The 15,076-nt window shown below is 39.0% G+C and overlaps 3 protein-coding genes across 5 annotated transcripts; all 3 read right to left on the bottom strand.

Annotated features, from left to right (window-relative positions):
- Positions 1-271: 271 nt before the first annotated feature.
- LOC143375007 (multiple inositol polyphosphate phosphatase 1) lies at positions 272-6,510 on the bottom strand. Of its 2 annotated transcripts, none has more exons than XM_076823688.1 (9): positions 5,891-6,510; positions 3,424-3,606; positions 3,226-3,357; positions 2,584-2,777; positions 2,403-2,513; positions 2,022-2,166; positions 1,726-1,936; positions 1,365-1,574; positions 272-908 (listed from the first exon to the last, which is right to left on the bottom strand). In XM_076823688.1, exons 2-9 carry the CDS (start codon positions 3,596-3,598, stop codon positions 671-673), a joined length of 1,416 nt encoding a protein of 471 aa, XP_076679803.1. In that variant the 5' UTR covers positions 3,599-3,606; positions 5,891-6,510; the 3' UTR covers positions 272-670. The 2 variants fall into 2 exon arrangements, with proteins under 2 accessions (XP_076679803.1, XP_076679805.1); XM_076823690.1 differs by having other exon boundaries at positions 6,440-6,462.
- Positions 6,511-7,376: 866 nt separating this feature from the next.
- Positions 7,377-11,050, bottom strand: LOC143375008 (multiple inositol polyphosphate phosphatase 1). Of its 2 annotated transcripts, XM_076823692.1 has the most exons (9): positions 10,870-11,050; positions 10,656-10,790; positions 10,254-10,447; positions 10,052-10,174; positions 9,828-9,975; positions 9,526-9,736; positions 9,239-9,451; positions 8,977-9,133; positions 7,377-7,608 (listed from the first exon to the last, which is right to left on the bottom strand). In XM_076823692.1, exons 1-8 carry the CDS (start codon positions 11,048-11,050, stop codon positions 8,983-8,985), a joined length of 1,356 nt encoding a protein of 451 aa, XP_076679807.1. In that variant the 3' UTR covers positions 7,377-7,608; positions 8,977-8,982. The 2 variants fall into 2 exon arrangements, with proteins under 2 accessions (XP_076679807.1, XP_076679806.1); XM_076823691.1 differs by lacking the exon at positions 7,377-7,608 and having other exon boundaries at positions 8,436-9,133.
- A 2,293-nt stretch (positions 11,051-13,343) lies between these two features.
- On the bottom strand, positions 13,344-15,066 carry LOC143375438 (dynein light chain Tctex-type 5). Its single transcript, XM_076824518.1, has 3 exons — positions 14,388-15,066; positions 13,694-13,887; positions 13,344-13,528 (listed from the first exon to the last, which is right to left on the bottom strand). The coding sequence occupies exons 1-3, from the start codon at positions 14,436-14,438 to the stop codon at positions 13,363-13,365; spliced, it is 411 nt and encodes a 136-aa protein (XP_076680633.1). The 5' UTR covers positions 14,439-15,066; the 3' UTR covers positions 13,344-13,362.
- Between the last annotated feature and the right edge of the window lie 10 nt (positions 15,067-15,076).

The following is a 15,076-nucleotide window of genomic DNA, read 5'->3' as shown; positions in this document are numbered from 1 at the left end:
GCGCTCTGAGTGGACGGTGATGAATCAGTGACACAAAGATTATATAATTATAGATTAATTTCAGATCAGATTGATGATACAATTTTTACTCCTTTTGAACGAGTAAGGAAACGTAAATCATTGACTCGCGTCTTCCTCGATGAATTTCATATTTATTGAAATAATCACTACCCCTTTGCCTTTCGTAATATTTTATTCAAGAATGATACGTCACGTTACATACAGGGAACAAAGTATGTATACAGCATTCCTAAAAGAAGGTATTCGAACATCCAAGATTTCACATTTATTTAAGCATACAAAAATAACGGGTTTCCCTTGATATCAACGCGAGTAGAAGCTCCGAGGGGAATATCGCAAGCAACGGTGATAGCAAATAATTCTGTGCACCGCGTATGTTTGTGCAATTGCTGCGAATCGGACGGACGTTATTAAAAACAGCATAAATAATGTACAACTTAATCGAGCGCGTACTCGTGAGGTATAAACAAATGAGTATGACGATAAACAATAGACTCGTATGAATTACGTGTACAGCAAAATACTAAACATAGATTTTTGGTGAAAGCACAGCGGAGATGTTCGCGAGGCGTTATATTTAATTGTTGAAAAATAGTTTGTTCGATAATATTAAAACGTATTATGCGCCGCTCATGAACCACCTATTCTCCTATTTTCTGACCAGGACTAGAGACAAGCAGGCGAGAAGAATCGTGATTAAATTCGGCGCGAACGCTGCCACCCCGTTTCCGTTCCAGCAGGCATTCAGATTGCAGTGATTAATTATCGGGCGGAATTTTTGCTTGAAGTAATCCCAGTCGCACAGCCCCACGTCACATCCGTCGAGCATGACCAGCTTCTCCGCCAAGTAAAACATGACCTTGTTTGGTTGACTAGTGGTATCGCATCTGCGAACAAAAATAGAGAAGCTTTTTCTCACCGAGCGTTGTCCATTTCAGCCCAGACGTTCGCGATATTGGACAAACTTTCGCGTCATCCACTTTGAACCGGCGTAGCTGTTTTTTCCGCGACACAGCTCGACACCGGCCAGCTCAGATATTGGAGCATAGAAGTCGGGGAAAGAAGTGCGTGGCAGATTTACGATTAAAAAATATTTTTCAAAGGAAGAGCCGCGAGACAGGTCCATTAAGACGTCAGAAAACCGTGGGATTTATATCTCCGTCCGATGCAGTATTTCCAGAGGTTGTGCAAACAAAGTCAAAGTGTTGCACATTTAACTTAGCCTTATCGACTCATCCTTGACTCGATCGTAAATATTTATCACCGGACTAGCCGAGTGCTTCTTAAATGTGTAATTTGATTTGCACTTAAGTGTGATAAAAGAAAAAGAAACAGTTCCCTACTTGTAAAAAACTGCAATCAGGTTCGCAGCGAAAGGTGACATAAAAGACGTTCTCCACTGACGTTTGGCCATGTGTTTGTAGTTGTAGGCAGTCAATTGCATTTGGTCCTTATTTATGTTCAACGTGGTCAAGAGATTCTGCAGACTTATAATGTCACTGAAGTGGAACACAGCTTTTGGCTCGTTCGACTCTTCATCCTGCTCCACTTTCCTAAAGACACGCCACAAACAATCGTTTGCATCGAATTGACATAGAAATTTCGAGGGAATGCAGAGATATTACGCGGCGAGGAGAATGCATCGCTCGATGAGCACAAAGCAGAAGTAAGTTTCGCTTAAAGGAGACGAAACGAAAATATTACCAAAAGTGATTCATCATGTCTTGCAAAAGCGTACATCCTAGCTGTGCATTGATATCACGTCCATATCCGGCTTTGTAATAGTAGTAGAGATCCTCGCGATATTCCAGCACGCGGAGCTCCTCTCTGCTGAAGACGGCGCACCAAGGAGAAAGTTTCGTCACTGTCCAGGCCTTTTCGTAACGGCACAAGTCGTACATCGATAGGATCGATCCTGGAACATTACACGTCTGATGGAACCCTCTACGTGGAACAGAATAAGCAAACAGTGCGACGTTCGAGGCGAGATTGCAACTGACGTTTAGAAATGTTGTATAAAAATCCCAGACGACGGCTGACGTTCTGCAAGAGGTCCTGGAACTCTGGGCTATCCTCGAATTTGCTCACTTCTACCACGGAAATGTTGTTATACTCGTTGTCCCATATGTTGCAGGTTCTGTATGCCTGGGAAGGACGAATGATTTTGTTAGGAAGTATAATAGGAGTATTTTTAAGAGTAAAATTGTAAAATTAAATTTGTAGAATCAATTCCATTTTTTTGATCGTTAGAAGATGATCTATTTCTATTTTCCAAGACTGAAAACCATTTTCAGCAAAATGTACACATTTGGCTGAATAAATTTTCCGAATATTCAGCGTTGTCAACTGTTCTAAATAACGCTGCAGTTTAATGCACTTACAAAGAGCAACGTGTCGTTTATAGAAACTTCGTCCGCAGTGACACCATTCGGATTGCCAAACAATCCCTCCATGAACGAGTCCATGCTGAGGCGACTATAGCTGGTTTTAAACTAAACACAGTTCGTTTATAGCAATGAGATCACAGCAACACCTTGTCGTAACCGTAATCATTACAAGTACCATGTAATTTCCTGGCGTTGAGCTATCGCTGTTGGATTGCAGCAGCTGAGGGAAAGTGCTTTGCAATCGCCCCCCAAGCAGCTTCATATCTTCCACACCCTGCGCTGTCAAATCTTCCGCCCTCTGCGGATCGAGATGCTCGTCGGACTTCCATCTTTTCAAATTCTCCAGATCCCTCTCGCACATACGGCCGTCTGCGGGATAGAAAATTTACGGAGGGCACGCGATTAATTTGCCAAAAGAACGGATCCCCCTGAGAACGAATATGTAAGATCGACCGCGGGCGTGCTCCAATTTTTTTAAAACCGACACGTCTGTGCGGGGGATCGGTAAATCTAAGGTGAACTGCTTGGCATGTAACTATTGATCCATACGTAAACCGACGCGTGGCAGAGATCGATAAGAAAAAGCGTCAATGACCTGAATTAGCGGCCGACTGGTTTACTTGCGTCTCCTTCGAAGGGAGCGCCTTTTCTTCTTGAATTTTTTAACGGACAAGGGGATTTCCTTGAAAATATTCAACATGCATCGCGATTTTAGATTACACGAGGGGCGAAGCTCTATTGGAGCAGATTACGTTGTATTTTTTTTTTAAATTATCCTCCGAGGATTTTAGGAATTCGAATGATGAGATGTACTTACTGCCACGTGATTCGTGATTGTTGATTATTTGACTCTGGATTTCAGTCAGTGCATGCATTTCGGCGTCTTCTTCTCTCAATGGGCAACGCGTACCGTGTGTTACGAGCATCCATACTTGTTCCGCGAGGCAGTCTGCGAAACAGATTGAAAGAGAACGTTGAAGTTGAGTTTTGAGATTCCCCTTTGTCGGGCACTTACTAGGTACGCTCGGAAACCGAGTCTTGCCGGCGTTGACAAAGTGGTAGGCAGTTTTAGTGGCCATGTACAGGTAAGGGTCGCTCTCGTCCGCGAAACAGAAGTCAACGTCCCGGGTGGAGGCGAAATTTATTAGAAAAATTAGGAATAACAGAGATACGTTCATTTTAGGAGCCATGGTTAGACCTGGAATGCAAATTAATTCGTGTCTTAAATAACTATTTATTGATTAAAGCATTAGGGGGTCGATCAAACGGGGACAGCTAATTTTAATGGGGCGAAAAGAAATTCAACTGCATTGAACTTTCATCGTGCTTATGAAACACCACGCTGTTCGTGATTAATAAGCGAAATTCTCTTCGTAACTGTAGGAGCACGTAAAACCCTTTGTTTCCTAGAAGCAAAGCAGATAGTACACCTACATTTTCCTGCGTTGATGTCACATGTTCCTGGCGTTGTAAATTGTACCTAACTAAACGTGAAGTTGGCCTTACGTAACAGGAAGGATATTTACTCATTCCTTATTTTTCATGGCTAAGCAGAAGAAAAAATAAAGAGTGAATTATCCTTGCGTTCTTGAGCCTTATATAATCAATAAATCACAATAGCAATTGATTTATAATCGTGAATTTCCGTTCTCGATCTTGCTTCTAAAATTATTCGAGTGATTTCTTCGTTCTGCAGTTTGAAAGCAGCCGATCGGAAAACGACGTCGAGCAGGTATTAATGCACCAAGGTTAAGGATAGATGCAAAATATGCACGCGAACGTGAAAGTTAAGATGTGCTCACGCATTAAGCGCATAAGCAACGTCGTTGCATAATTCTCGAGCAAGAAACAGGTTTGCTCAGGTACTAGATTTCGTAGAGTGATTATTAATATTACAACCAATTCTAGATCGTAAAATTTGCCTTCCTTTTATCGAGACCTGCCTTCAGAATTTGCACCTGGACCAGTTAATTGCCGGTGTACTGTCTATCCGACGAATGTTATTTTAAGTGCGCACACTTCGTGGTACGAGCTGTAAATCTCAGTTTCTAGAGCTGGTACATGCACTGGGATTCGTAGGATTTTTAAAGTAGACTATTTGGTAATTGACTCTGCTGGCCAACAATCATTAAGTGCTGTGGGATTTTTGCAAGGTGTTATCATGAACCTATGAAGGCGGGATGCTGTTGAAAGAGCAATTCAAGAGTAAGTATTGTTGAGGATAACGTAATGGCCAGTGGCTCGATTAGCGAAGGCTTCTTTCAGTCTAATAAGTCTACTTGGCCTACTTATTGTTAATGTCTCGTGTCCGCAAGTGCCAAGTGACGTATAAGCCTCGTACAGATCTGATTTTACTGTGAAAGTTTAGTCATTCCGCGCTATGCAAATCTTTTCAACTGTTATTAGAATAATAGAACAATTCTCCCTTCCAATTGCAGCTCTCAGAAAACATGTAATTCAGGTAAATTGCGCTGCATTTACAATCTTTGCGCCTTCCTTTTATCCTTCGATCACTAGGCTAATATAGGTCATTGAAAGCAACAATCCAGTTTCAGAATATAGAGCGAGGAACGAATCATTATTTATTTCAGAACCTAGCCGCTTTGGTATTCAATTTGTAAAAAGCAAAACAATAAATGATGTCCAGAGACTCTCGGATAATTAAACTTCTATGCGAGCGGTGTACTTTTTTCTTTATCGTGTTAATTTGATTTGATGCTCAATGCTTCTGTCTCTGTACATTCCGCCGCGGCGTGAATCATCGTTGGTTACGAAGAAGAACGGAATGATTTGCCATCACGCGATAAACAACGGTGGACAGTAACCTGCACTTGATAACTGAGAACAAAAGTAGGACGTCGACGTCACGCTCGGCGATCCTTGCCGCTACCATTCACCGATTTAATTATTCACAGACAGGTTTATTTATTCAAATGAAATTCCTCCTAGATGGGCGAGCGGCGCCCCGTTGAAAGCTGAATGAAATAAATTTTGTTGCAACGACGCTTCCTCCGCATCCCGTTCGGCAATCCTGATGACCTACCTCAAACAACATTTCCTCGCCGATAAAACGTTTCGCAACCCAGTGCTTTTTCCGCTGGAAATTTAATTAAAACGTGTTCTATCTTCCCTCGCACAAAGTTCCCATGAATACATTTCACGCCGACTTTGCAATCACAGTTTGCAAATACATTTACGCTGCTTTTCAAATTGCAAAGGCAGTGGAATTTCCTAAACTTCCGATTAAGCGTGCCTGCGTCCGCGAGTGCTATTCGAAGAATGTAATATATTCTTTCTCAGCAATCACGTATTGTGCGTGTTAATGGAGACTAATCAATACGCGAAGAGTGTTTGGGCTCGCACCCTCGCAGTGTAAATTATTACAAGCTCGGTTAAAATTGAATTCGTTAAAACGATTGCTGGGAGTGCCAGGCGATAACTTCGTCGGGGAACGAAAGATTTCGTTTTCATTTGGGAATTACCGTAATTATGAAACCTGGTGTTTAGCTTCACGCCCTGCTTAGGCGCGTCGGATCGAGCACACGCCTGTGCGAGAAAAAGCTGGAAAGAGAGAGCGCGAGGGAGAGTGGCAAACTTTTCACTTTTCCTCGATTGGTCAAGTGGCTTGCCCTTTGCCTCCTTTAAATCGAACTCAATCAGTCTTGTCAGTGCTCCATGAACACTCCGGCACGATCGTCTTCTTGCAATTACATCCTCCGTCGAATTAACGTTGTACGAAAACCATGGATAACCATTCGAGTTCCTCTTTATTTCTTACTAAATCCAAATCTAGAGCTCTGTTTAACTTTTACTCGAGGTGGTAGGGAATTTTCATCCTTCCTCTTCCCACGATAATAATCGAAGCCCGCGCACGAATGTGAAGAACCTCGCGATCCTTTGAGCAACGAATAGCGCGCGACGATTTTCGGGGATCTCCGCTTTAATTCCGGCAACTGCGTCGTCGATCACTGGCACTGCATCACCGTTCGGGGGTACAAGTGGACCGTGAAAAGAGCGGAAAATGTACGTACTCCCGTGCTATCTGCCTATCGCGACCACCTTTCGAGGCGGCGGCTCGTGTGGCACTGCCGTAAGGTCGTCGAGCTTCGTTGCCTCCACCGTATATACTCTGTGTAAAAGTCGTATACTTCCAGCGATAAAGTCCCCCTGAATAGTGTATTACGGATTGCACGCCTTTGATCCTTCCCTGGCGGAGCATGCTGTTTCGTGAGTTCCATAAAATCGTGAAGGTTCGTTACCTCGAGCACGTTCGATCGATAAGGGGCAGGTGAAACAAAACCCCTAAGTTGCATCGAAATGGCTCGTTGCTATATCCCTTCTTCCATTAGCAAACAAAAACTAGGTTTGCAACTGTAATCGTGCAATGCGTGAGGTACATTTCTGTGCTACGAGGAACGAGCTCCAGAAATGATTGGAGAACCCTTTCGGAGCTTCGATCGATGGTTGGGTAATTAATTGATAAAACCGATTTGGTTTGAAAGTATTTTAAAGGTGGAACTATTTTGGAATGTATAAATTGCAGGATATAGTTGTTAATTTCATGAGTTGCATTTGGATGGACCTAAGTTATAGGAGGGAAAAGTGATGGCTTTGGAATGAACATCATAGACGGTTATACTTCTTGCGACTCCGAGGTGTCAATTATCTGTTAATTATTGCATAACGTTTATCAAGAAGGTCATTTAACCATTCCAAAGCCGTAGCAAGGCAACCCGTTAAATTTAACAATTCGTCACCGTGATTTTCGTTCTATGACGTAAGCTGTTGCAATTATGCTGTCTTAGCTGCACACGGATTGTTATGCCGCGCGCGTGTGGAATTCTTCCAGGGACTTGTGATGAATTCGAATATGATCTCGAGGTACTGTAAGATATTGAGCTGTTTGTAAAGCCTGTTATTCAAGCTGGTGTTTGGATAAATGAATATTCACGCAAGTACTCTAATTGGTATTATTCAGGCGTATTTTTTATAGACAGGATCTGCTCGTCGAGACTTTCATTAGCGTAATGTTATGTTACATGATCCTTATATTAAAGCTCTTCACACTTGTTACGTTATGAAATACTGGGTGCTACATTATTATGTACTGGAATATTTCAATACACACATCTGATCGTGGCCACCATTCGTCACGGTAGTTCAGGTGGCACTGACATAAGGTCGTCAAGCTCCGTTGCTCCTGTAGGTATATTCAATGCAATTGGTACTCTATTAAAACCGTGTAACGTTCACTAAAATTAAAGGGGCTATTCTACTGAATTTTGTATATTTTGATTTAAAATAGTATTTATTAGAAATATCTTCAGTTAAGTAAGAGGAGAGCAGCTGCCAGTGACATAGATGTATTAGTTTTTATAAATGAAAGGTAAGGGAAAGACACAGGGGATGTCCATTTTTGTTGCTGGCAACTGGAGCCACAGAACTGTCGAATCACAAACGGTTATAAAGTAGAAATTGCCACATAAGACAAGGTAAAAATTTGGTGTACTAGTTAAAAACAGGTAAATGTCCCCAGTCTTCCTACTTGCACTATGTATTTCTGATTAGTCTAAGCTTGCACTACGTCAGGAGTCCTCGGACTTCATTGTGTACACATCCTTATTTTGATAATAATAGAAGTGGAGATTTATTTTGTTACAATATTCTCAAGTGTTCCACTTGAAAAATATCAAAACACTGTAAAACAATTATCTTTTTGCGCTGATATTTTCTGATGTCTAATTAAAGTATAAATTGTTCATTTTATGAACAATACTGTTAAGTCCATTGAACTTTGTTTCTTCACTGATAAACTAAAGTATTAAAACTTGATTTTCCCAATAAAACTGTTTCCTGACATTCCTTGTATTTCCCTTACTCTTAAAATACAATCTACTATTTGTTAGAAAATATCAAGCAGGATGTATAAAAGTGACAGAGATTGGTTGCAGTTAAGTACCATTATTCCTAGATTGATAGTAAGATGATGATGAGGGATATTATATAAAATTGTTATAGGTATCAATCTCAACTAAACGTCGTCAAATTTTAATATGCTACCACGTATGAGCACATCGCTCGTGACACTAGTTTATGTGACAGTAGTATAATGCCGTCGAGCTTCGTTGCGTCAAACATGAACACACATGAATCGCGCACGTTATGACACTGTAGTTCCTTCAACACAATCGCTAACAAAAGTACACCTGGCGTGCTTCGCAATCACTTCAACGTAATCGCGTCTGTTGTTAACATGTTACACCTTTCGTTTTATATAACTTGCTTTTGAAACATGGCAGGGAACGTACGACATTTCGCATCTCAAAGACAATGAGAGCTAAATGTGTCAATAAGAAAAGAAATGTATAACTTAGGGGAAAGTTCCCTAACTTGGACCGGATCCTAAATTGGACCATAGTCTTTATTCGCATTAATTAACTTAGGCGATATCTCTTAGCATGGTATTGTAGCTCAAATATTTAATAACTATAGCGTGATGATTGTTTTGTTTCGATACCGCTTGATCCAATATAGGGAACTTTCCCCTAATTCAAATTAATACAATTACCATAGTTTAATCAAAACAAAAGTCCACGTTGCAGTTGAATGCAGTTGATCCCAGTTTCTTCTTCAAATACTCCCAATCGCAAACCCCCATCTCGCAACCTTCGAAATCCAAAGGCTTCTCATTCAAGTAGAACCGTACTTTGTTCGAAGAATCGCATCTGAAAAAAAAATAATAGTACCGAAGTTAAGTAAAACTCGGAGCTCTTCAACAGAAATTCATTTCCACAAAAAAAAAATGGCACACAAGGCGATTGTAGGCGTACTTATAAAAAACAGCTGCGAGGTTTGCAGCAAATGGTGCAAGAGCAGAGGTACGCCACTTTCTATTGTCCCTCTTGCTTTGAAAATTCGAAGCTGTCAAGGGTGATGAGTCTTCCGCAAGTCCCATTGTTCTGAGGAGTAACTGAACCGCTGAGCTATGAGTGAAGTAAAAAATGCCCCGTGCTTCTTCGCTCGTGTTCCCATTCTCCAATTTCCTAAAATATTCAATGCAAAGAGATTAAGAAGAAGGGAAGCGTAATACTTGTAAATTTAGATAGTAAATACTCACTCGAAGTGATTAAACATATCTTGCAACGTTATGCATCCGATCCTTGGGCTCATTTCTACGCCATAACTAGCGTGATAATAATAATGTAGGTCTTCCTCGTATTCGAATACTTTTAATTCATCTTCCGTAAAAGCGGAGCACCAAGGGGAGAGTTTATCAACCACCCAAGCCCTCTCAAACACGCATTCAGTGTACATAGACAAGACGGACTCTGCAATAAACAGATTATTTAAATCACTTCCTTTAATAGACAATGGCGTTAATGAAATTAATTTCGAATCTTGTAGAATAATATTCTGTACCAAAAGGCAGGTCCTCTTCAAAGCCAAGTCGTTTACTGACATCGTGAACTACTTGCTTGAGTTCTGGTCCAGCCAGAAAAGCATTAACTTCGGCATTCATCGATGGACTCTTTACTTCTTTTAACCAGGGTTTACAAATTTTGTAAAGCTGAAAATGAAATATACTTCTGTGCAGGAGGACACTAAATGACACTTTGCTATTGCCGATTAATACGTGTACAGACCTTCAATAAAATGTCTTCCTCGACTGGCACCACTACCGTATTATTCATAGATACATTACCCATAGCGCCTTTGATGAAATATTCCATACTAGCCACAGTTCTTTGTGTGTCCGTCGCTCTGAACTGTGTAAATATCAGAACCATTTCAGTTAAAATGTTTAACACAAATGATCATCTTAATTCAAATGTTTAAAGGACTAACTTTGAATTTATCTACTGGTAGATCGTTTGAATCATTCTGCAAAAGTTCAGGGAAAGAATCTTTAATTCGCTTTCCAAGGGATCGTAAGTCTTTTTCACCTTGCTTCGATAAGTACTTGTTCGTTTCGGCGCTGAGGTTTGGATCTACTATCCATGTTTTGAGAAGCTCTAGATCTTCCTCGCATAATCTAACATCTAGAAATAAATATAGCAAAATATATACCTATTTCAATATTTATTTATGCTTTCGCCGATTTTGAAATCAGAAAAATTGTGACTATGAAAGAAGGATAACTTTTCATTGCGAGATATCCTTCATTAAAAACAACGAGGATGTTTTCAAATTCAGCCTCGGGCGATACGATCAGTCGTTTATAAATAGCCTTTCTGAAACTGCACTTACTGCCACGTTTTTCAGCATTTTCAATAATACTACTTTGAAGTCCCGGTAAAATATTCTTTATGTTGTTAATTTCCTTTTTTCCTGGATATCGGGTCCCATGCCTCGTAAGCATCCAAATTTGCACTGGATCGCAATCTGCAAGGGAAGGGTGTTTGTTAAAAATGAATTATCATCCGAGGATCGTGTAATTGTGAAATCTATCGTAAGTACTTACTTGGCACACTGTTATTCTTAATTAAGCCGTGTGTGAATTCGTAAGGTGTTTTGGTACCGGCATTCAGATACGGATGCTCGTCGGTAGAATAGCAGTAATTAACTTGCTCATCACTTAAAACCAATTGATTGTTAAAACAGATAGCCACAATTAGTATCGCGAAGATTCTTATATCCAACATCCTTCTGGTGTTGAAACTAATCTTTTAGAAAGCGTACGTTATATCTGTAATCGGAACAAAGGTAGAGAGACGATTAATTTTCGCAACAACGGGAAACTGTTACTGAAGAAGCTCCTGTGAAAAAAAAACTAATCACAAGTGACGTGTAATGCGATTAGTTTTCAATTCTACACTTTGTGGCTGTTGATAAGTGAGATTTGCATACTAGAAAACGATTTTCGCGTCAATTTAATATTTGTGGTGAATTTTAAAAGACTTGCTGGATTCTAGTGTCCAACTAGTATTTTAGTAGATGTAGTGAGCGACTTATACCTAATCGCAAAGCGGATGAAGTTTATACATATTGTATAAGGATTTGCCTCGACTCTTATACATAATTCGATCGATAGTGCAAATTGACCTGTTCGAGATTTAAGATGTAATTGCTCAGTTTTGCATGTAGAGATAATTAACTTGATCAACGTTAAAATACAAGTGATATCAGAGTTGATTAAGACTTCTGTATAATCAAAGGCTTATTAATTTTCATAACTTCCTCTTTTTCGGTTCTTTGTTATACGCATTGTGTCCAAAACCGGAACCGTTTTACCCCGTATGGTTTTGTCCTAGCGTACAATTTTGTAAATATTACGAATTATTAACAATACCATGACGAAATAAAATCAAGCCATTTAATTATTTACATTTTAATATGCAGCAACGTAACATAATTCACACCAAAAAGTATCTACCTCAACACTGTCAAAAGTGTCTGAAGGTTCTTAATGACCGAAAATTAGATCAGAGCCTTCAAACACACAAAAGACGGTATAACCTTAGTAAACACGCTTGTAACACGATCACCTTTTGTCGATGAAATAATGCACATCGCTACAATATGTCGCTGCAACGACGCGGCATAGTTTTCTTCAACACGCTGTTACTCAGCGAATTTTCAAACTATTAAAAATACTTAACAGAAAACTCTTATTTCTTTATTTTAGGCAATCCAAATTGGAGTTAGGAGTTTGCTTTACAATATGCCAAAATCAAGTGCTAAACCGCAATTTAATCGGCTGATTAGTTTTCCTACAATTTGCATCAGAAGACTACCTAGTTTTTCGGGCCGTCACAGTAGTCTACCCCCTTAAGGCGGTTTAAAAAATAATACCACGTCCCGGTTTCGCCCAGGTACCCGGTTTTGTCTGATTTACCCCTACATAAGTTCGTGCACGGAAAATAATTGCATAAAAAACGATAAAAAAAAAGTGTATTCACTTCGAGGTACTGGGCGTTTTACATTTGTATACAATCCTTTTTTATTAAAATCTTTTGCACAGCAGACTTCCGCTTGAATACAGAGGTGTAATACTCACGTGCGATCGTATCGCCGTATGATCAGCAACTGGTTGCTGACGTTCTTGCTCTTCTATACTAGTCAGCGATAAAATGCTTTGAACTGTTCGGCTGTTTTGTCTTTTATACGAACCAACTGCCGAGTGTGGGACATATCAGGAACCTAAGGCGTTATTACTAATGGGGAGCGATAAACCATTTTCAAATATATAATGTAGAATTTGTAATGAGCACCAGGATCCCACGTACCAAACAAATACATATATTCATATTTACACACTTACACACTTCGAAGGAATAGTAGAACGAATTAATTTCGATAACCGGTTCTTCGCATAATTCGTGTCAGAGAAGAAATCATGGAGCACAGGTACGAACACTAGAAAACATACGTGCACAAATCGTACATGTTCAATCTAACAGATTACAAATAGATGTTCATTGTCTACATTTAATGAAAGCAATCAAACAGAAGTAAAATGATTTATAATTTTTATCAGCTATCTTTGCGACACCCGTGCTCGAGCTTCGAGACTTGAAGGCTGAATAATGTTGGTATCCATCTTCAAAAGGATATTATATTAGCACTTCGATTATTCATAGCAGAGACGAATCGCTTGCACAGCTGACACGATGTGGTAATCATAAGTAAATAAATGGCAAAACGAATTGGGCGAAATTACCATATCTGAAGCTACAGATGAATAACAACGACGATTTTTTTCAGACACCTTTGATGTGATTTTAGGTGACAGATACCTAATTTTTTTGCAGTATTTTACTAACGGAATTTATTTAATAACACGAGGAACATATGGCGAACGCGTGGTTCGTGCGTCACACGAAGTCGTTTGTCAAGACTTCAGTCTTTCCATTAATATAAATAATTGATACAAAACTTTGAAACAAAAGTGACGAACGTGAATAGGATATTGTGGCAAAAAGTTACGAGCTATGATCGCAGTGGTTAACATAATTTATTCGTAGTAAATACCGAATACACAACAGTAAGCGTGAAATGTTCGAGCCTCATACGTGAACGTGGAGTAATTATCCCTCTCGGCATCCCACAGAAATCCAACAGAATTCTGCACGGATTGACTTGCCTTTTCAATAATGGTTACGTTTACTACGATCTTGTACCTGAATGCAGAATTGTTAATATTAATCGAATTACAGTTATCGAGATACTTCTGTATTATTTCTCTTTCTTATCGCACAATGTGCCATTGCACATAATGTGCAATTATGAAAAGGAAATTATACGTGTAAAAAAAATAATTGCACGACGAAAGACGAGAGAATGACCTATCGAAATTTAATTTCTTTATTTTCTCTCTAATATCCGTAGCCACTGATTCGCAAACTTTAGGACACTCCACAGCATCGTAAGAGACATCTTCAAGTCTACTGGTCATTATTATCTTGACGATCTTATCTACCGGGTCTACTTTGAAAGGTTTATAAGCTTCCAGGCGGTAAGTGTTCTGATGTTTCATCACCTAAAAAATTACGAGTATCTAAATAAAAAGATTTCTCTAGTGTCTTTGACATTTACAAAATGTATAAAGACTGACTATAATTTTGGTTTGCATTACATAACGTTAACCCTCGGTTGTCACTCTGGATCAAATTGACCCTGCAATTTTTTAAGCAAAACATTTTTTGTCGCAACTCTTTTTGCTTCAATTTTTTTTTTAAGCATGATGACACTTTAAATGTCAACTTTCAACGATGGGCATATATTCTACACTGTTCAGACTTTATCTCAGAATTTTTAAGACTTAATTTAACAAATAGTTTTTAAGTAACAACTGATTGAAAATTGGCAGGGTCAAATTGACCCAGTGCGACAGCGACGTTCGAAAAAGTAGGTTTGACAACCGAGGGTTAAAAAAAATTATTTAACAAGAATTTATTAACTAGAACTTATGGAGTAAAATATTTCACTAATGTTTAATAACGATCGTAATACGAAAAAATCAATCATGCTCCTTCTTACCTCGCGTTCATTGTCTTGCTCCATTTCATTTAAATCTTGTTGAAAAGGCATATTATAAAAATAAATAAATATAAAGTCGTATATGAAAAATGTATACAATGAATAATTATTAATAATGGAACATTAATAGTTACTAAATTTCGCGTGTATCAATGATAAAGAGCTACTTGCACTCCAAATACTCGATTCACTGTTGTCTGTATAATACTACTCTATATTCATGAGTTCCATGGAAACCAAAGTAAACAAAGTTCATTGATCAATTTTATGTCTAAAGGACCAATAAAATCCCCATCTCCAAATCATCAAATGAATTTAATATTCAAAAATCAATGGAACCTATTTCTTCTATTGCATTTAAATAGATTTTACTGTATTTCCATTTCATTGTTTGAAAATATCGTTAACGTTATTTATAGGCTGAAAGATACATAAAAAATATTGTTATTAACACTTTTCAGTGCATCCATACGTCGGTTTTTACCCGAATTACTTAAATAAAAGTTATGCATCGTGTTTTTAAAATATGCCGCACAGCGAAGTCATTCAAACTACTATCGATCTGTGTATCGAAATGATTGTGATTCTCGAAACGCGCAGATTTGCGCGCAATCTTAAAACCGCGTCTTTCAACAATGCCGCGTTCAAAGTTTCCAGTGTTGTGTTAGACCGATTAATTGTTGTTATTT

This window comes from Andrena cerasifolii, chromosome 12 (genome assembly GCF_050908995.1).
Source record: "Andrena cerasifolii isolate SP2316 chromosome 12, iyAndCera1_principal, whole genome shotgun sequence".
Lineage (NCBI taxonomy): Eukaryota > Metazoa > Arthropoda > Insecta > Hymenoptera > Andrenidae > Andrena > Andrena cerasifolii.
This window is presented reverse-complemented; position numbering and strand designations above follow the sequence as displayed.

Bases quoted from the DNA above. Each gene is read 5' to 3' on its own strand.
- LOC143375007 (XM_076823688.1), bottom strand. From the start codon at position 3,598: ATGGCTCCTAAAATGAACGTATCTCTGTTATTCCTAATTTTTCTAATA. The intron at 3,358-3,423 runs GTAAGTGCCCGA...TCTGTTTCGCAG, and splicing joins TCGGTTTCCGAGCGTACCTA to ACTGCCTCGCGGAACAAGTA. The intron at 2,778-3,225 runs GTAAGTACATCT...TCTATCCCGCAG, and splicing joins CAATCACGAATCACGTGGCA to ACGGCCGTATGTGCGAGAGG.
- LOC143375438 (XM_076824518.1), bottom strand. From the start codon at position 14,438: ATGCCTTTTCAACAAGATTTAAATGAAATGGAGCAAGACAATGAACGC. The intron at 13,888-14,387 runs GTAAGAAGGAGC...GTAATTTTTTAG, and splicing joins AGCAAGACAATGAACGCGAG to GTGATGAAACATCAGAACAC. The intron at 13,529-13,693 runs GTCATTCTCTCG...TTCTGCATTCAG, and splicing joins AAGAAATTAAATTTCGATAG to GTACAAGATCGTAGTAAACG.
- LOC143375008 (XM_076823692.1), bottom strand. From the start codon at position 11,050: ATGTTGGATATAAGAATCTTCGCGATACTAATTGTGGCTATCTGTTTT. The intron at 10,175-10,253 runs GTTAGTCCTTTA...ATATTTACACAG, and splicing joins TACCAGTAGATAAATTCAAA to TTCAGAGCGACGGACACACA. The intron at 9,976-10,051 runs GTCTGTACACGT...TTTCATTTTCAG, and splicing joins AGGAAGACATTTTATTGAAG to CTTTACAAAATTTGTAAACC.